General features: G+C 36.7%; 1 protein-coding gene and 1 long non-coding RNA gene across 5 annotated transcripts in view; one reads left to right on the top strand and one right to left on the bottom strand.

The window, feature by feature from the left end:
* The window catches only part of LOC147832711 (uncharacterized), a 4,450-nt gene extending 1,728 nt beyond the window's left edge, over nucleotides 1–2,722 (top strand). Inside the window, exons 3-4 of the long non-coding RNA XR_015514682.1 lie at nucleotides 1,438–1,830; nucleotides 2,616–2,722. This is a non-coding gene — a long non-coding RNA (uncharacterized LOC147832711). The remainder of the gene's footprint in view (nucleotides 1–1,437; nucleotides 1,831–2,615) is intronic.
* Nucleotides 2,723–7,773: 5,051 nt separating this feature from the next.
* Nucleotides 7,774–17,500, bottom strand: part of chst8 (carbohydrate (N-acetylgalactosamine 4-0) sulfotransferase 8) — a 262,164-nt gene continuing 252,437 nt past the window's right edge. For 2 of the 4 annotated variants that reach the window (XM_087292911.1, XM_087292912.1), the window contains 2 exons: nucleotides 16,314–16,348; nucleotides 7,774–10,016 (listed from right to left, as the gene is read on the bottom strand). In XM_087292911.1, coding sequence (XP_087149037.1) covers nucleotides 8,892–10,016; nucleotides 16,314–16,348 — 1,160 coding nt within the window. In that variant the 3' untranslated portion in view covers nucleotides 7,774–8,891. The remainder of the gene's footprint in view (nucleotides 10,017–16,313; nucleotides 16,349–17,500) is intronic. The other 2 variants (XM_087292913.1, XM_087292914.1) reach the window with 1 other exon arrangement.

The raw sequence follows: 17,500 nt of genomic DNA, 5'->3' as shown, positions 1-17,500 counted from the left end.
TCAGCCCTCACTGAGCCAGTCGGTGTTTCTGTGTGGAGTTTGCATGTGCTCCCCGTATTCCGTGTGGGTTTTCCCCGGTTTCTCCAGCACCCTCTAAAGACATGCACCAAAAGTAAATCAACCACTTCAAAATAACACCCTAAGGCAACTCCAGTCAGATATATCTCAGCAGTTTACAAGCAGGGGAGTTCTCGTGACCTACCTCAGCTCAAACTCTCCTCTCGCCCTTCAAACGTGAGGGAGCCCCGGGCTTAAGGATGTTCTATATTACAAAAAAACACCCAAAAAATGTACTTATGTTTTGCTTATTACACATACCTGAAACTTGCCTAAAGGACTTATTGATTGTTGCTCTTATAGTCGTGTAAATTGCTTCCTTGTCCTCATTTGAAAGTCCTACATTTGACTAAATGTAAATGTTTTGAGCTCAAGGCTCTCTCCCAGGACAGCATGCCAAACACGCTTTATTATCAATCATTAGCTAAGTGTGAACTCTTGAAAGTTCCAAAGAGCAAAGCGGCCTCCATCATCCGTAAGTGGAAGATGTTTGGAACCACCAGGACTCTTCCTAGAGCTGGCCATCTAAGTGATCGGGGGTGAAAGGTAAGGGAGGTGATCAATGACCCGATGGTCCCTCTGTCTGAGCTTAAGCGCTCTTCTGTGGAGAGATGAGAACCTTACAGAGGGACAACCATCTGTGCAGCAATCCACCAATCAGGCATCTGTATGGTAGAGTGGCCAGACGGAAGACACTCCCCGCCTGGAATTTGCCATCTGAAGGACTCTTAGACCATCAGAAACTAAACTCTTAAATTGAACTCTTTGGAGAGAATGCTAGGCGTTACATTTGGAGAAAAGCCGGAAGCGCTCATCACCAGGCTAACAGCATCCCTACAGTGAAGCATGGTGGTGTTGGCATCCTGCTGTGGGGATGTGTTTCAGCAGCAGGAACTGGAAGACTAGTCAGGAGGGAAAGATGAACGCAGCGATGTACAGAAACATCCTGAATGAAGACCTGCACAAGAGTGCTCTTGACCTAAGACTTGAGGCGACGCTTCATCTTCCAGCAGGACAATGACCCAAAGCACACCGCCAAAATATCAATGGAGTGGCTTCACAACAACTCGGTGAATGTCCTTGAGTGGCCCAGCCAGAGCCCAGACCTAAATCCTATTGAACATCTCTGAAGAGAAATGAAAATAACTGTACACCGTCGCTTCCCTTTCAACCTGATAGAGCTTGAGAGGTCCTGCAAAGAGGAATGGGCAAAAATTCCCAAAGACAGGTGTGCCAACTTTGTGGCATCATATTCAAAAAGACTTGAGGCTGTAATCACTGCCAAAGGTGCATCAACAAAGTATTGAGCAAAGCCTGTAAATACTGATGTACATGTGACTACAGCGTTTTCACAATGTCATTATGGGGGATTGTGTGTAGGATGATGAGGAAATCAATGAACTGAATCCATTTTGGAATAAGGCGGTAACAAACAAATGTGGAAAAAGTGAAGCGCTATCAATACCTTCTGCATGCACGGTACGTGTGCATGTATGACAGGAGGAAACCCTTCATAAAATACCATGGTATATGATGATATACTGGATGATTTGTTTATTCATGTACTATGGTATTTATCGAGTATACTTCTGAATGTGCGTTCAAACAAATGCTGTGTTATGTAAAGAGTGGTAACCTCCAAAATAAGCTATTTCTACCTGATTTACACATGATTTTATATATATGATATACAATGTTGTATGTATGTATTATATACAAAAGTCTTGTCGTGGATCCCAGCTGTAAGAGCAACAAATAATAACTCAACTTCTAGTTGATCATTTGGAGAAGTGTCAGAAGGTGGATTTCTCTGATGAATCATCTGTTGATCTGCATCCCAATCATCACACACTGCAGAAGACCTACTGGAACCCACATGGACTCAAGATTCTCACAGAAATCAGTCAAGTTTGGTGAAGGAGAAATCATGGTTTGGGGTTACATTCAGTACAGAGATCTGCAGAGTGGATGATCAACACCAACAGCCTGAGGTATCAAGACATTTGTGCTGCCCATTACATTACAAACCACAGGAGAGGGACAATTCTCCAGCAGGACAGCGCTCCTTCTCATACTTCAGCCTCCACATCAAAGCTCCTGAAAGTTAAAAAGGTCAAGGTGCTCCAGGATTGGCCAGCCCAGTCACCAGACATAAACATTATTGAGCATGAAGTAAGAGGCACTGAAGATGAATCCAAAGAGTCTTGATGAACTCTGGGAGTCCTGCTGAACGCTTTCTTTGGCATTCCAGATGACTTTATTAATCAGTGATGTGAGTGATGTCAGAGATGTATGGATGCAGTCCTCCAAGCTCATGATGGAGTCAGACACAATATTCATTCTGTCTCCACTGCAGCAGGACTTTATATTCTATACTGGACATTATTTCTGTTCAGTGATGAGACTTTAGTCTAAGCAGAGTCAGACCTTACTGTGCTAATAAAATCTTTAATAATCAAGACATGATCAGATTTTATTTTGGTAAAATAAGCAAATCTACAGGCCTTTGCCTTTCATTTAAGCCACTTCTGATGCCAAATGATCAACTAGAAGTCCAGTTGTTATTTTCTGTTCCTAAAACTTGGATAGACGACAAGACTTTTGTCAGGTAGTGTATATATACCGTAATGTATTGATGTTGTATATACTATATTCTTAAAAATACCTTTGAGTAGCATGTAAATAGTCAATTACTATCAGAATAATACACTTAAAGTACCATGTTTTGTTTACACATGTGCTGTACCATTCCATTATTCATGGAAGTATCCTAAAGTACCACAGTATATGAAGTTTACTTCCGCGGTGCACTCAGAATACCATAATATTACCTTCTTTGCAAAGAATACCTCGCTAACTTGGTATGTTTTGTAAGAGATATAACACAACAGGATCATTCAACTCCCACAACCTTCCCATGTTTACCATGGAAATACAGTCCTCTGATCTTAACAGGTGTGACACAACAGATCAGTGAGCTCCTGTCAATCACTTGATGTCATGCTGGATAGCACCGCCCACCCTGACAACTCGTTAGTCGAAAATACACCACATTTGTTTACATTCAAAAGTTTAGGTATGAGTTTTGAAAAAAATGTAGAAGGCTGTATTTAATTAAATATGCAGTAATAAAAAAAATTATTAGAATTTAAAACTGATGTCCTTTATGTGAATTTATTTTTAAAGTAATTTATTCCTGTGAAGCAAAGCTGACTTTTCATTATCATTATTCCAGTTTTACTGTCACTTGATCCTTCAGAACTCACTTGAACATTTATTTGATTTCATTAATTTTCCTTTGGCTTAATATCTGTTGCTATAAAATTGCTGTAAAATTACAGTAACAACTTTAAAAATGCTTGAATTTATAAACAAAGTGGGTCAGTCTTTTTGTTAATTGTTAAAAAAAAATGTTGCATTCATACAGATGCTTTTGCTCATGAGACAAACGAAAATACTGATCTCTAAAAAAATAAAATAAATGTTGTCCCTAGCATCTGAAAGCAAAACATTTTGTCTTGTTTTCAGAAATAATCAGTTTATGGTCAGTTTAGTTTTGTTATTTAATTATTTTTTTATTTTATTAATAATTTTATTGTTATTTTTTATTTTATTAATTATTTTATTTATTAGTTTTTATTAATTATAATTTCTGATTATTTAATTCATTATTTAATCTAAAATTTGTGAGAGCAAAAAAAAAAAAAAAATTAAATTAAATAAAGGATTGCAATTAACAGGTTTTGTTAATTAAAAAAAAATGGTAATTGATTTCCCAGTGATGGGTTGCGGCTGAAAGGGCATAAAACATATACTGGAATAGTTAGCGGTTCATTTTGTTGCGGTGACCCCTAATTAATAAGTCCAAGGAATATATATGAATGTGCTGTAATTGAAAATAATGTTCTTTGCATTGCAAAACAAGAGAAAATATCTTGCCTTTTTATGCAATTAACACAATTTTCATTATGCACCTTTGAAATTTGTGGGTCTGAAATCTTTGCTTGAAAGTACAAATGTTTTTTGCTAATTGAAAAGTTTTGGCCAGCACATTGGCTCAGTGGTTAGCCAGTTCATTCCGCTGTGGCGACCCCTGATAAATAAAGGACTAAGCTGAAGGAAAATGAATGAATAAATCTAGGTTTTGCTTGCGAGTTAAAACGTTTTGAACCTAAAGTGTACTGCAACTGTTTGATGTTTGAAATGTTCAAATCATTTATTTATTCAAAATAATCTTTTGTTAAATTTGATCAAAATCCCCAAACTCTTAAACAATAGTGCATCTGTTTTATAGACTATGCAGGGTTTTCACACACTACCTTGTTGAGTCACACCATTTTCTTTTAGTGGCAAATGATAGTGCTGAATCTCCCAAGAAGACGAGATAGTGTAAATGTGGATTGGTCTACACTGCAAAACAATGCTTTCCTTTGTTTTGTTTCTAGTCCAAATATAAAGTCTTAAATCAAGAAGCATTTTCTAGACAAGGAAAACATATTGTCTTGTTTTGAGAAATAATATGGCCAAAATAAGTGATTTTAAAGAATGATTTCATTACAATGTTAGTCAAAGATATTTCACCCACAACATTCTATAAGGATGCTTTCACACCTGCCTTATTTAGTTCGATTGAATTGCACTAGAGTTGGTTTCCCCTTTTGGTGCGGTTGGTTTGGGCAGGTGAGAATGCAGCAATCGTACTCGAGTGCGCACCAAAAGCGGACCAAACAAGCGTACCGAGACCTGCTTGAAGAGGTGGTCTCGGTACGCTTTCAAACGAACCCTGGAGTGGTTTGTTGGTGGTGAGAATATGATCCGTACTAAAACAGGTCCAACCGAAAAAAGTACTGCGCCTTTTGGACTAATCCAGCTGCCGTAGACCGATGCGCTGTGCATTATGGGATATGGAGGAAAAATATTTGTTGACAGCGCTTTACCAACAGAGAGAGAGAGAGAGAGGGGAAAACATTACCTGATGGATCGTTGCTAATATTTCCGCAAGATGACCATGTTGTAGTTTAGCTAAATTAATTCACTCTTCCACCTGAAGTGACGAGCGACGCACTAAACACTGTTTTACAGCCGCGGCCGCGCTTCATTCTCGAAATTTAAAGTTTGTCTAAAGCAGAGATACAATCAGTCAGCGCAGTCGTCCCTCCAGAGTAAAAACGTCACTTTGTGTCTGCCGGTTTTGTTTACGTGCGGGAGTTCATTGGCATTTTCCCGCACGTGAATTCTGACCAATCAATAAGCAGTTTAGGAAATATGTTCAACAACATCTGGCCAATGAGAGATGTGGATTTTGTCACATGACTGCATTTTGGTTCGTTTCAACTGGTTCGGACCAAAGCCAGCAGTGTGGTGTGAAAACGACCCAAAGACGGCAGAAATGCAACAATGCATCATTTATTGGCCTTGGTCCGGACCAAATGAAGTGAACTACAGATGTGAAAGCACCCTTATACTCACTGACTTGTGCAGTTTTTCTTTTCAGTACCGTGGTCAATTTCAGTCAATGACCCGCAAATGTTTAGTTCGATTGAATCCAGAAAGAAAGTGACGGATTCAGTTTTGAAGTAGCGTGAGGGTGAGGAAATTTAGCTTCATCAAAGATTTTACACTCTAAGAAATGCTGGGTTATTTAAACGCTAACTGGGTAAAATATGGACTGATCCAAACTCTGGGTTAAACTTGGCCCTAATCATTTAATTGAAAAAATTAACCCAGTACTGCTAGATTGCTTTTGAAAACACTATCGGTTGGGTTTAGGGACGGGGGTGGGCGGGTCAGTCGATCAGTCAAGGCTGATTTATACTTCTGCATCGAGTGTGACCCACGGCGCCTGTCTTGCACACAGTCATGCAATAGCACCTCCAAAACACTAGCTGGCAGTAGGTTCTTATATACCTCTGTGTTGAGTTTCATTGTGGGTGTTTTGTTTTTTCTGGAGGCTAAAAGAGCTCAAACTCGGTCATTCAGAGGCAGGAACTGGCGGACGTGCAACAACTTTAATCATAAGGTAAACACAAAACAAAAGTTTCCATCTGGAGCTCCTTCACGGGACTCGACACTTGTAAACACTCGCTCCATCGGGCTCTCGGGTTTCTACACTGGCCACGCTCATCACTGCTACCAAGCCGACCGATCACAGAGCTTGCGCTATGCGTTGTTGTGACATGTACTTAAATTTTTTGAAAGGCATGTGTCGCCGTCAGCCACAGTGAGAGCTATGTGAACGCGCAAAGGCTGTGCACGACCATATGTGTGCACTTAATGCAGAAGTATAAATCAGCCGGTGTCCTGCAGATTTTAGCTCCAACTTGCCACAACACACCCGCAAGGATGTTTCTAGAATGCCTAGAAAGAGCTTGATTAGCTAGCCCAGGAGTGTCTGATTGGTAGGCCCACATTTTTAGCCCATTATTAATTCTGTTTTTTAACTTGTGTAAATCTGAATTTATTCAGTTTTTATTCAGTAACTTATTATTTTTTATTTAATATATTAAGGTTTTAGTTATGATACTCCGCTGGATACTCACAAAATAATTCCGCAGAAATCCGCAGATTTTTACCAAAATTCTCCGCAGAAATAGCAAAAAATGTCCGCAGATTCCGTCTGGCCCTGCTGATTGGGGTTGGAATTAAACTTTGCAGGACACCGGCCCTCCAGGACCGAGCTTGGACATGTTTGTATTAATTTAATAAAAAACAATTAACTCAGTTGTTGGGTTGTTCTTATTACACCCAAAACTGGTTATAAAATAACACGACATTTTTTAGCATCATCGTATGTCTGGCTGCATTTCATAGTGGCTTAATAAAACACTGAAACAGTCGAAGCAAATGTGTCAAAGCTTCAAAACGTTTCAAAACCCATCTCCACAGTGACATCTAGTGGTCATTTTTATGTATTGCTTTCGAACAAATGGAACGTATGGACGGCTTTTTCGGTGTTACAGTTTTTTCGGTGTTACAGTTGGGACTTGAGCAGAGTTGACCGCGCTGATAGGGTTTGAGTGGGGTAAATAACGGTTCCAGAAACTAGGTAAAGCTAAAGCAAAAAAACAAACACTTTTTTTAGTCAGTCAGTCGACTGCAAGCTGTGCTGGGGTGCGTTTCCCAAACAACGACGTAACTCGCGGCTGAACTATCATTGTACGATGCATCGTTTGGGAAAAGAACGATGTAGTGACGAGTGTATCCCAAAACGTGTAGTTTCTCTGTCGCATATCCATGGCTTGAACCACATTAGTTATAACATAAAACGCCCATAAAGATGCTCTAAACTGGGTGGAGGAACTACTTTTTTAGAGAAAAATCCATAATTTCTTTGTGCAAATTATATTGTTTTACACACACATTTAAAATAAAATCCAATATTAGATTTGGTGAAAACATGCCCGAGCTTTCCATATTAACTGAAATAACTGTAAATGGCACATAGAGTTCGCTTTACTAATATTATTGAGAAATTGAACATTATAATATTCCATTTTAAAACATATCACTTACAAAAGCTAAAACTAATATCATATAAATCATCTAAATAAATAAATAGTGAGACTATTTATTATAAAATTAAATGTAATGTTTATTATTTATTAGATTTATTTATTTATTAAAAACATACTTTAACAATAATATTAATGATGATGATGATTATAATGAAGTAGGATTTTGTTTTTATATATATATATATATATATATATATATATATATATAAATATTTTGAGTCTATTTTTACAATTTGACACTTGTAAACCACAGCAGAAAGTTCTAACCAGCAGGCCAGTGTCATATACAGTACATATACTTAATAAATAACCCACTATAAATTTAAAGAATTAAAATGGCTGCGTTTAAAATGACATCAAAGTGCACTGCGAAGGCAGCACAATTGTAAACATGAAGATCGCTAAAACTGAACTGTAAAAATACTCCGAAAGCAAGTTACACATAAGAGAGATGTCTTTACTGCTTTTTTATTTTCAAGAATTCCAAATTTGAATGTTTTGATGTTCTAAATGAATAGGGCACAGGGGGGATAAGTGGGAATAGAACACAGCCAGGAACTATGTTTCAAACTACAGCTCCAGAACTGTAGTTGCCAGTGCTCAAGTTTGCGATGCAGTTTGCGAATGTTCGTTGAAGAGACAGATTTGGGAAACGGCAAATCAACAAACTATATTTGTAACGATGGAACCTGCGACCTTAGTTGGCTAACGATGGTTTTGGGAAACGCATCCATGGTCGGCTGAAGTGTATATTGCGCCCTCTGGTGGATTTAGAACAGGACACGCAAGAGAAATTTGAGATCATCAAAAAGCGTTGCCTCTGGTGAATTTGCAAAAACAAAAACTGCGAGCAGACGCACCTCCGGTTACGCATTTCATTGTCCCCAGAAATGTAGACCTGGGTACGTATCCACATTGAGCCTAGGTTTTAAATTAGATGATTTTTAATAATAATTTAATTTGCAAAATGTAAAACATTTGCATTATTTGAAATATATTTAATCTTTAACAACATTTGTCATAATTTCATGTCAAAAGGAGAAGCAAGATTATTTTGATCACCCCATTGGCAGATTATTTAGCTTGATTTCAGGAAAAACTCTCTTCAATTAGACTCATTATTTCTTAAATCGAGACTGAATGTATTGCTTGTCTAGAGAATTCTTCTTGATGTAAGAATGTTTAGATATTTAGACCAGAAACGAGACTCAAACTCAACGTAAGAAAAGCATTTACATATTTTTTTGTTTGCAGTGTAATAAGTCATATCCTAGCAGACAGCGCACATGTAATGCTTCAGCACGGGCTCCAGCACAGGCCTCAGTACAGGTCTTTATAGGGTTTGGAGTAATTAAACATCAAATAATCCATATAGTAGAAGTCATACGCCCGCTGGCGCTCGGACGCGTTCAGCTGCGAGAAATAATGCTGCGTGATCTGCGTGGAAGTTCTGGCCGCTTTCGGGTTCCCGTCCTTAAACGATGGATACGTCAAGCTCTCCGGCGCCTTGATTTTTCGCAAAAGAAAATTGGCGTCTTCTTCCAACGTTTCCACTTTCCCAATGAAGTCATAGCGGAGGTGACAAGGGCTACAAAGCTGATTGGTGGCTTCCCAATGGATGTCCATTCCAACAGGCCGATGGACGTCCAACAGATAGTGAATAAACTCTCGAAACGTGACACCGCTTCCCGTTTTCAGTGCCGTCTGCGATGCATTCACTCTGTATTTTGATATGATTGGTTTTCCGAAAACAGGATGGTAGTAGGAGTTAGGACTTTCGAATTTATCCCGAAACGCAGACACTAGTCGCTCCATAGGCTCGCGGACGAATAAGACTTTAGTGTACGTTTCCAAACGCTTCGTTATACCCTGCCGATCGAAACTATCCAGCCGTTTCAGATGGTTATCGTAGTGTACAGCGACGTGATTGATGTCCTGCGTTGAGTTGGCGACTCCCGCGAGCACCATCAGCACCCGCTTCCAGTTGGAGCATCCCGCTTTCGGGACTTCGCAATACAGAAGCTTATGTCTGTCCTCAACATATATACGCGATACATGATGTGGCGTTATCGTTCGGGAAATATTACTGCGGTATTTCCCGCAGACTTCACGTACGATGCGTTTGCGGGCCTCCTGAACGTCTGACAGCCGCCGTGTGTTCTTTTCTGATAGTAATGACGCTGCTACTGCTGCTGCTGATGATGATGATGATGAAGTGTTTGTGTGCGGCCGCAGTATGGCGCTGGTTTTTAGGAGTTTTCGGTGGCGTTTGGTGACTTGTTGAGAGTCTTGTTCTCTGGATCCAGGTGTGGCTGACAGCTGTTTTTTCGGGGAGTTTGGCAGCTGCATTGGTGAGATTGGCTCCACATCACCCTCTTCTGGCCGTTGTCGCTGAAGGCGAGCGGAAACGCTGCCCAGGATCTCACTGAACTGAGCGCACTGCTCCTTCACACAAACACAACACAAAGACAAAACATATGACATTTACATTAACTTATTTAGAATACACTTTATACAAAGCGACTTAAAAGTGAATGTAGAGAAACTCTTCAAATCAAGTTGCACTATATCAATGCTCTGATAAGTCAGAACACTCTTGAAAATGACACTACAAATCCTAAAACCAGGTTTTCCTGGTAAAAAAAGTTATTTCATTTATTTATTGAATTATTAATTTACTTTTTTATTCATTTGCTTGCTTATTTATTTATTTATTTATTTACTTGTTTGTTTGTTTGTTTGTTTGTTTGTACTGACATGACCCGGAGGAATATATGAATTCTTTTACAAAGTTTTATTACAAAGATGTACATCCACACAAACATGTTGATAACAAAACAACCTGCATCACTAATTTAAGAGTTATTTTAGTCTAATTGACTGCTGTATTTTTTTTACCCATTACAAGCTCATTTTTATAATATTTTTTTAAATTTTTTAATTTAAATTTTAGTTAATATTTAGTAATTTTTTAAATATATATTTATATACACATACATTATAATATTTTTTATTTGACTTGAGTGAATTTAATCGATTTAGGTTTTTTTTAGGTTAGCTATATTTTCACTTTTTAATTAAATTATTTCATCTTTTTGACAAGAAAATATTTCATAGTTTATTTTAACCCTATTGCACAAACATGAATAAAATTTAATTAGATAAAAAAGAATATTTAAAAAAAAGTACAAAATATTTAATAAATTTAAATTAAAAAAATCTAAAAAAAATATTATAAAACTAAGCTTGTAATGGGTAAAAAAAAATACAGCAGTCAATTATACTAATAACTCTTAAATTAGCGATATATAAAAATGCTTTATTAATAACCTAAATGCAATAATTTGAAAATAAAACATTTTTATCGGTTTAATCTGCTTGTTTATTTTAGAAATAATTTAAGATGTAAATATATATATATATATATATATATATATATATATATATATATATATATATATATATATATATATATATATATATATATATATATATAATGTAATAAAATAACTTTTATATATATATATATATATATATATATATATATATATATATATATATATATATATATATATATATGTATATATATTTTTTATATATTTTATATAAGTTATTTTATTACATTATATTTTTATGTAATATATTTATATAATATATACAAAATATTAACATTTTATATTCATTTGTTTATTACACTCTCAGAAAAAAGGCACACACTGATACAAATAATGTTCTATTAGGAACAGTGTTGTACCTTTGTAAAAGTTGTACCTTATGTGGTTCAGAAAAGAGCTGGAATGACACTGCTCTGCATCTTTTATGGTACAATTGAAATGAAGAAACACAATTGTTCTCATAAAAAAAAGAGATACATAAATGTTGGACAAATAAATATTACCAGAAAGGCAAAGTGATTAATGAATAATTTCCATATTAAAACATAAATCATCATTTAAAAGCACATGCTTAAAGAAGCTCATAAACATTAATGATAAAGTTCTATAAAACAAAAATATGGGTGTTGTAAACTAAACATTTAAGGCATTTTAAGAATCATTTGGTGAGCATTTTCTGATGAATACAGTTTGATTATTGATATCTGCACCTTTTGGCGTTTGCTTTCCACTACGCGCATGAGCTGCCAAAAGCATATGAGTGTTCATGCAGACATTTTAAATTGTACAACTAATCAACCATTGTGCATATCTCGTTAATACTTTTGCATAATTATATTTCTGTTTTAAAATGAAAGAAATATAATGAACTTTTCAGTGATTACAAAGGCATTGTGTGAAAATTGGAGAAAAAAATGTGTCATATTGTAGAGGGGAGAATGTGTTTCTGTAACAATTCTGTGAAAAGTGGAATGTTTGACAAAAAAACACAGATCTTTTGATTTATGTTAAAGTGTTTTTTTCTCTATTGTAAATGAAAAGGTACATTAATTCACGTAAACTGTCTTTTGACAAATATGATGTTGCACATTATCTCCATCTCTAGGATATCCCTATTTGCCATAGAGGTAACATTAATTATTATTATTATTATTTTGTTATTATTATTATTATTATTGACATCTATAAATAATATAAAACTACATAAAAAAGAAACATCAAAATAATCAATAAATAAATAAATAAATAAACTGCCATGTTCAGGTAAGATTTTACAGTATAGATGGGACGTGTAATTTAAAACAATTTAACATAACAGAATGTATTAAAGGAGCATCTTCATTACAACACCGTCTAAAATGGCATAACCATTGGGGGCACGCCCGGATTGGCTAATTGGGAGGACCGGGAGAATTTTTTTCATTTTTATTGTTAAGACATATAATACTGTTAGGGTTGTTGAACATTTGAAGTTCTAAAGCAGCTGTTTTCTCAAAAAAAGACGTGATAGTGTCATTAGAAACTGAATTGGAAATGACCTTATTTTAATATAGTCAGTCGTGAACTGAGGTGGGCCGATCTAAGGCTTGAAACTCCGGGGCTGAAAAGGAGTCCCACTCCGGCCCTGATTATATCCAATGAATGTAAACAAGCTGCTGTTGTGCTTTAGTAATATAATATGTAGAATATAAATATAACATTAATACTTTTCGGAATATTTTTAACACAAATCAAGCCTCTGGGATCATTTCAAACATGTTTGATGGCACTCAGCATTCCAGTCTTGCATCACTGCAGTACCATTGTGGTCAAGCGGTCAGCATGTTGCATTATCAAGCCACCGTCCAGTGTTTGATCCTCACCAGAGATTCACTTTTTTTTATTTTTTTTTTATTGTTAAGACATATAAAACTGTAAGGTTGTTGAACATTTGAAGTTCTAAAGCAGCTGTTTTCTTGAAAAAGACGTGATAGTGTAATTAGAAACTGAATTGGAAATGACCTTATTTTATTATAGTCAGTCATGAACTGAGGTGGGCCAGTCTAAGGCTTGAAACTCCAGGGCTGAAAAGGAGTCCCACTCCGGCCCTGATTGGGGGGTTAATAATATTAGGCTATGAAGTGTTTGCATTCACACGGCCTTTTTATTGCTGTTTAAACACACGTAAGCATGTCAAGATTAGGATAGGCTGTGGGTGATTTTCATTATTTAAATTGCACTATTATTATTTTATTATTATTAATAGTCAATTGAAGAAGCAACCTGCAACCTATTGAATCTGCAATCTGCATTCTATTGCTTTTCCTGCTGCTCCCCGGGTGTAATGTCGAATAAATTAAGTCGAATTTGAGCCACTGAATTTATGGAAGTGAATTTTTTTAACTGAAAATTGCCTGTTAAATTCTTTACATCGTATTTTTTAAGAATATTGAATATTTTGGAAGTGAAATCCGGAAGTTGAATATGAAATATTGAATTTCAGTATGAAGATGTGTTTTGAATTGAAATATTCACATCCTAAATACACAGCTGTGTTAAATTTCAGGACCTAAAATTACAAACTCTTGCAATTAAAGTCATTAAAATGCAAGCAGGTGTTAATTCAATGTATTTTTTTCGGTTAGTGCAATTTGACAAGCTTTTTATTTCATTATTTCAATGCTTTTGGCATTGATTTTGTGTGTCTTACTTATCTCCGCCATGGGGTGGCGCCATTACTCCGCCTGTGCTGAGAGAGTGTGTTTCTGAACAGTGTGTGTTTGAGTGTGTGTTTCTCCTGCTCATCTGTGCTCTGCAGCTCTAATCCACTAATTGACGAGGATTTCTGCTTAATTCTCGACGTCACCTGATTTCCAGAAACACGTCGCCTGTGGCAAATATCAATTTAACTTCTCATTTGAATTCATTAAGGTGCAATAAAGTCAATGAATCGAATAATCATAAATCTGCTATTAACGAGGTGATTAGTTCATTATGGAGTCAGGGTTCATTTGATTAGAGACGGCAGGTTACAACCCAACAATCTGCCGAGTCCCCTTAGACAACACATGAGGCCAGGAGAACATTAAAAGCATGTTCAGGGGTCTTACAGTCTGCTTAAAGCGATAGTTCACACCAAAATGAGCAGGTTCATTTACTCAGCCACAGGTCAACCCAGATGCAGGTGACCCTTTTCAGTAGAAGGTTTTGAGCTGAATCTGTGATGTTTGGTGATTTATATAGGGGTGTAAATCCTGGGGGGGACGGGGGGAGACATGTCCCCTCCAATCCGAGGGTTGTGTCCCCCCCAAAAAAAATATATGTGAAAAATATATGCATATATACCTAAAATAATTGTCTAAGTAGAAAGAAAACTGCATTTATCATTTAAAATGCATTTAGAAACAGTTGAGTCCCCCCTTCCCTTATGCGGCTGGAAGAAGGTCGCTGGTTCAATCCTCGGATCAGTTGGCGTTTCTGTGTGGAGTTTGCATGTTCTCCCTGCGTTCGCGTGGGTTTCCTCCGGGTACTCCGGTTTCCCCCACACAGGGGGCTCTTTTTCAGCCATAGAGTTTCAAGCCTTAGCGTGCTTTCACACCTGTGAATCGATTCAGTTGTTCCGAAACAGAGATTACAGTTGTTACATTGTTGCTCTTTGCTCTTGGAGCGGTTCGCTTTCACACTGCAAAGTTTCTAATCGGACCAAAAGAGCTAAAACAAGTCACGTGCGAGTAAACTCTCCTCACATTGGTCAGAGTGTCAGGGTTTATTTTGCAGAGTCCCGCTCAGCTGTCAGGAGAGGTGGTGGTTTGGTGGTGATTGACAGGGTGCGCGCGCGACGTGTCTGAGGAGAGACGCGGTGGGGAGGGGTGAGAAGGGTGCGCGACGATGCCTATTTGAGGACTGGGAGGGAGACGCGAGATTACCGGGAGATCATCACTCGTTTGCGGGCATCCGGAGACTCGCGAAACTTCCCACCCCACTCATAATTCTCTCTTCATATAGCCGTATATGCCTATTACATATCCATACACCACTGTGATATAACCGCGCTCGGATCGGATCGCTTTCTCACTGCAATCGAACCGCTCCAGGGTTCGTTTCAATCGAGCCGAGACCACCTCATTCAAGCGATCTCGGAGCGATTACTTTGGCGCGAAACAGAGCGCGATTGCCCTGTTCACATATGCCAAACGAACCGCGCTAACTGGGCAAACGAGACACGTTCCCAAACAAAAGTGTAGGTGTGAAAGCACCCTAAGGCCGGCACACCTCAGTTCACCACTGACCATCTTAAAATAAAGTCATTTCCAATTCAGCTTCTAATTACTCTATCACGTCTTTTTTTGAGAAAACAGCTGCTTTAAATTGTTTCAAATGTTCAACAACCCTTACAGTTTTATATGTCTTAACAATAAAAATGGAAAAAAAATTCTTCATAGACGAGGACTGAACCCTGGTTCATATCCTAACGTGCTAACCATAGTACCACAAGAGTTGCACGTTGAATGGAGGCTGCATCTTGCTCACGAGGCTGCGAGAAAATAGATAAAAAGACCAGAGCTGCGGTAAAATAATAAATAAGAAGGCTGTGGTCAAGTAAATAAATAAATTATATTTGAAAAGTGTGACTGCTGAGAGCAACAGATTAGGGACACCGGCCCTCGCGGCCAAAAAACGGACCGGCCCACCGGGAATTCTCACGGTCCTCCCGATCAGCCAATCCGGGCCTGCCCCCACAGTCCAAAGACATGCGGTACAGGTGAATTGGGTAGGCTTAATTGTCCGTAGTGTGAGTATGTGTGTGTGTGTGGATGTTTCCCAGAGATGGGTTGCGGCTGGAAGGGCATCCGCTGCGTAAAAACTTGCCGGATAAGTTGGCGGTTCATTCCGCTGTGGCGACCCCAGATTAATAAAGGGAAATGAAAATGAATGATTGAATGATATTCATAACAGCTCAAATGAGATTGTTGGGAATTTGACTCCAATTATATAATAAATGCTGGTTAAATGTGTTCATTTTTGTCATAGAATATATTTTCCATGCATACATTCACTTTAAAAAGTTATTTCATCAAATATTTGTGGTTTCATCAAGTTGTATGATGACTGATCTGTAAATTCTAAACACAGAGCAAATTAGATTATTGTAAATTTACTGAATAGTAAACATTAAGAATTATTTTTAATGTGCTAAAATGGGATGTTTTTCTACATAAAAGGGACAATAATAGATCTAAATGCTCTACTGAAGAAAAAAAAGCCACCTACATCTTGGATGTCGTGTGGGTGAGTAAATTTACATTTCTGGGTGAACTATCCCTTTAATAAACACATGCAGAGACTAAACAGATGTGCAGGATCTCACCTGTCTGGACTGAGTGGTCCCTCTGAACTTCACACCTGAAACACAGACAGAAAGAGAGAGAGAAACAGATGTAAGCGAGAAGAGAATATTCAGTGTGCATAATAGTTTCAGCACACTTCATTATCACAAAAACAAACCTCTGCGCCTAATATAACTCCTCTGACCTTTAATGTTGTTTGCATAGCTGTTGGTGAATGTAAAAGGTCAAAACAGATCCAAATGCAGATAAATGGAGTCACTGTTTAGCAAAACAAAGAAGAAAAGGGCAATCTGACCAATCAGAGGAGAGTTTGACCATAGATCATTTTTGACCAATCAGAGAAGAGTTTGACTATTTGATGGAGATATATCCAGCTGCAGGCCCGCAAAACCACACACGTTTGAGGCACACACAATCTAGGACACACAATCTAGGCAAACCGGTAACTAACTCTTTAGCATTATCGCCATCTATTGAATTTCACAAATATGGTTTCCCATTTCAGTCATTATTATTATTATATCGTAACGATTATTTTAACATCTCTGCAGTTTTTGAACTTAAATTATGTAAATAAAAATAATTGGTTAAAGAAACGTATGACTTTATTCATGTGTCCATATACACAAAGAAAACATAATAGACCGTCTAATTGTTGGATTAAGTGTAATAAACTAATTCAAGCTCTTAATATTATTATACTTGGTATAAAAAGCAAACAATAATATGTCACTTTAAAATAAATTAGCCTACTATAGTTAACCATTTAAACAATATATATATATATATATATATATATATATATATATATTTATATATATATTTATATATATATATATATATATATATATATATATATATATATATATATATATATATATATAGTTATAAACTGATTATCTTAACTGATTATAATTAAAAGTTTATATATAAACTACTATATTTTACTAAACTGTCACTGTTAAAGGTGTTATATATATATATATATATATATATATATATATATATATATATATATATATATGTATATATATGTATGTGTGTGTGTGTGTGTGTGTATGTATATATATATGTAAATAAATATATATATATACACACACTTATTATTTTTTATTAATAGTTAATTTGGTCCTATTTGTTTCCTATTACTGTAGTATTAAATTACTACAGTTTTAAATATGGGAAATCATTAATTAAAAGGTTATTA

The sequence above is a fragment of the Danio rerio genome, chromosome 18 (assembly GCF_052040795.2).
Source record: "Danio rerio strain M-AB ecotype USA chromosome 18, GRCz13ab, whole genome shotgun sequence".
NCBI lineage: Eukaryota > Metazoa > Chordata > Actinopteri > Cypriniformes > Danionidae > Danio > Danio rerio.
Note: the sequence above shows the minus strand (reverse complement) of the source record. Positions and strands in the feature narration are given on the sequence as shown.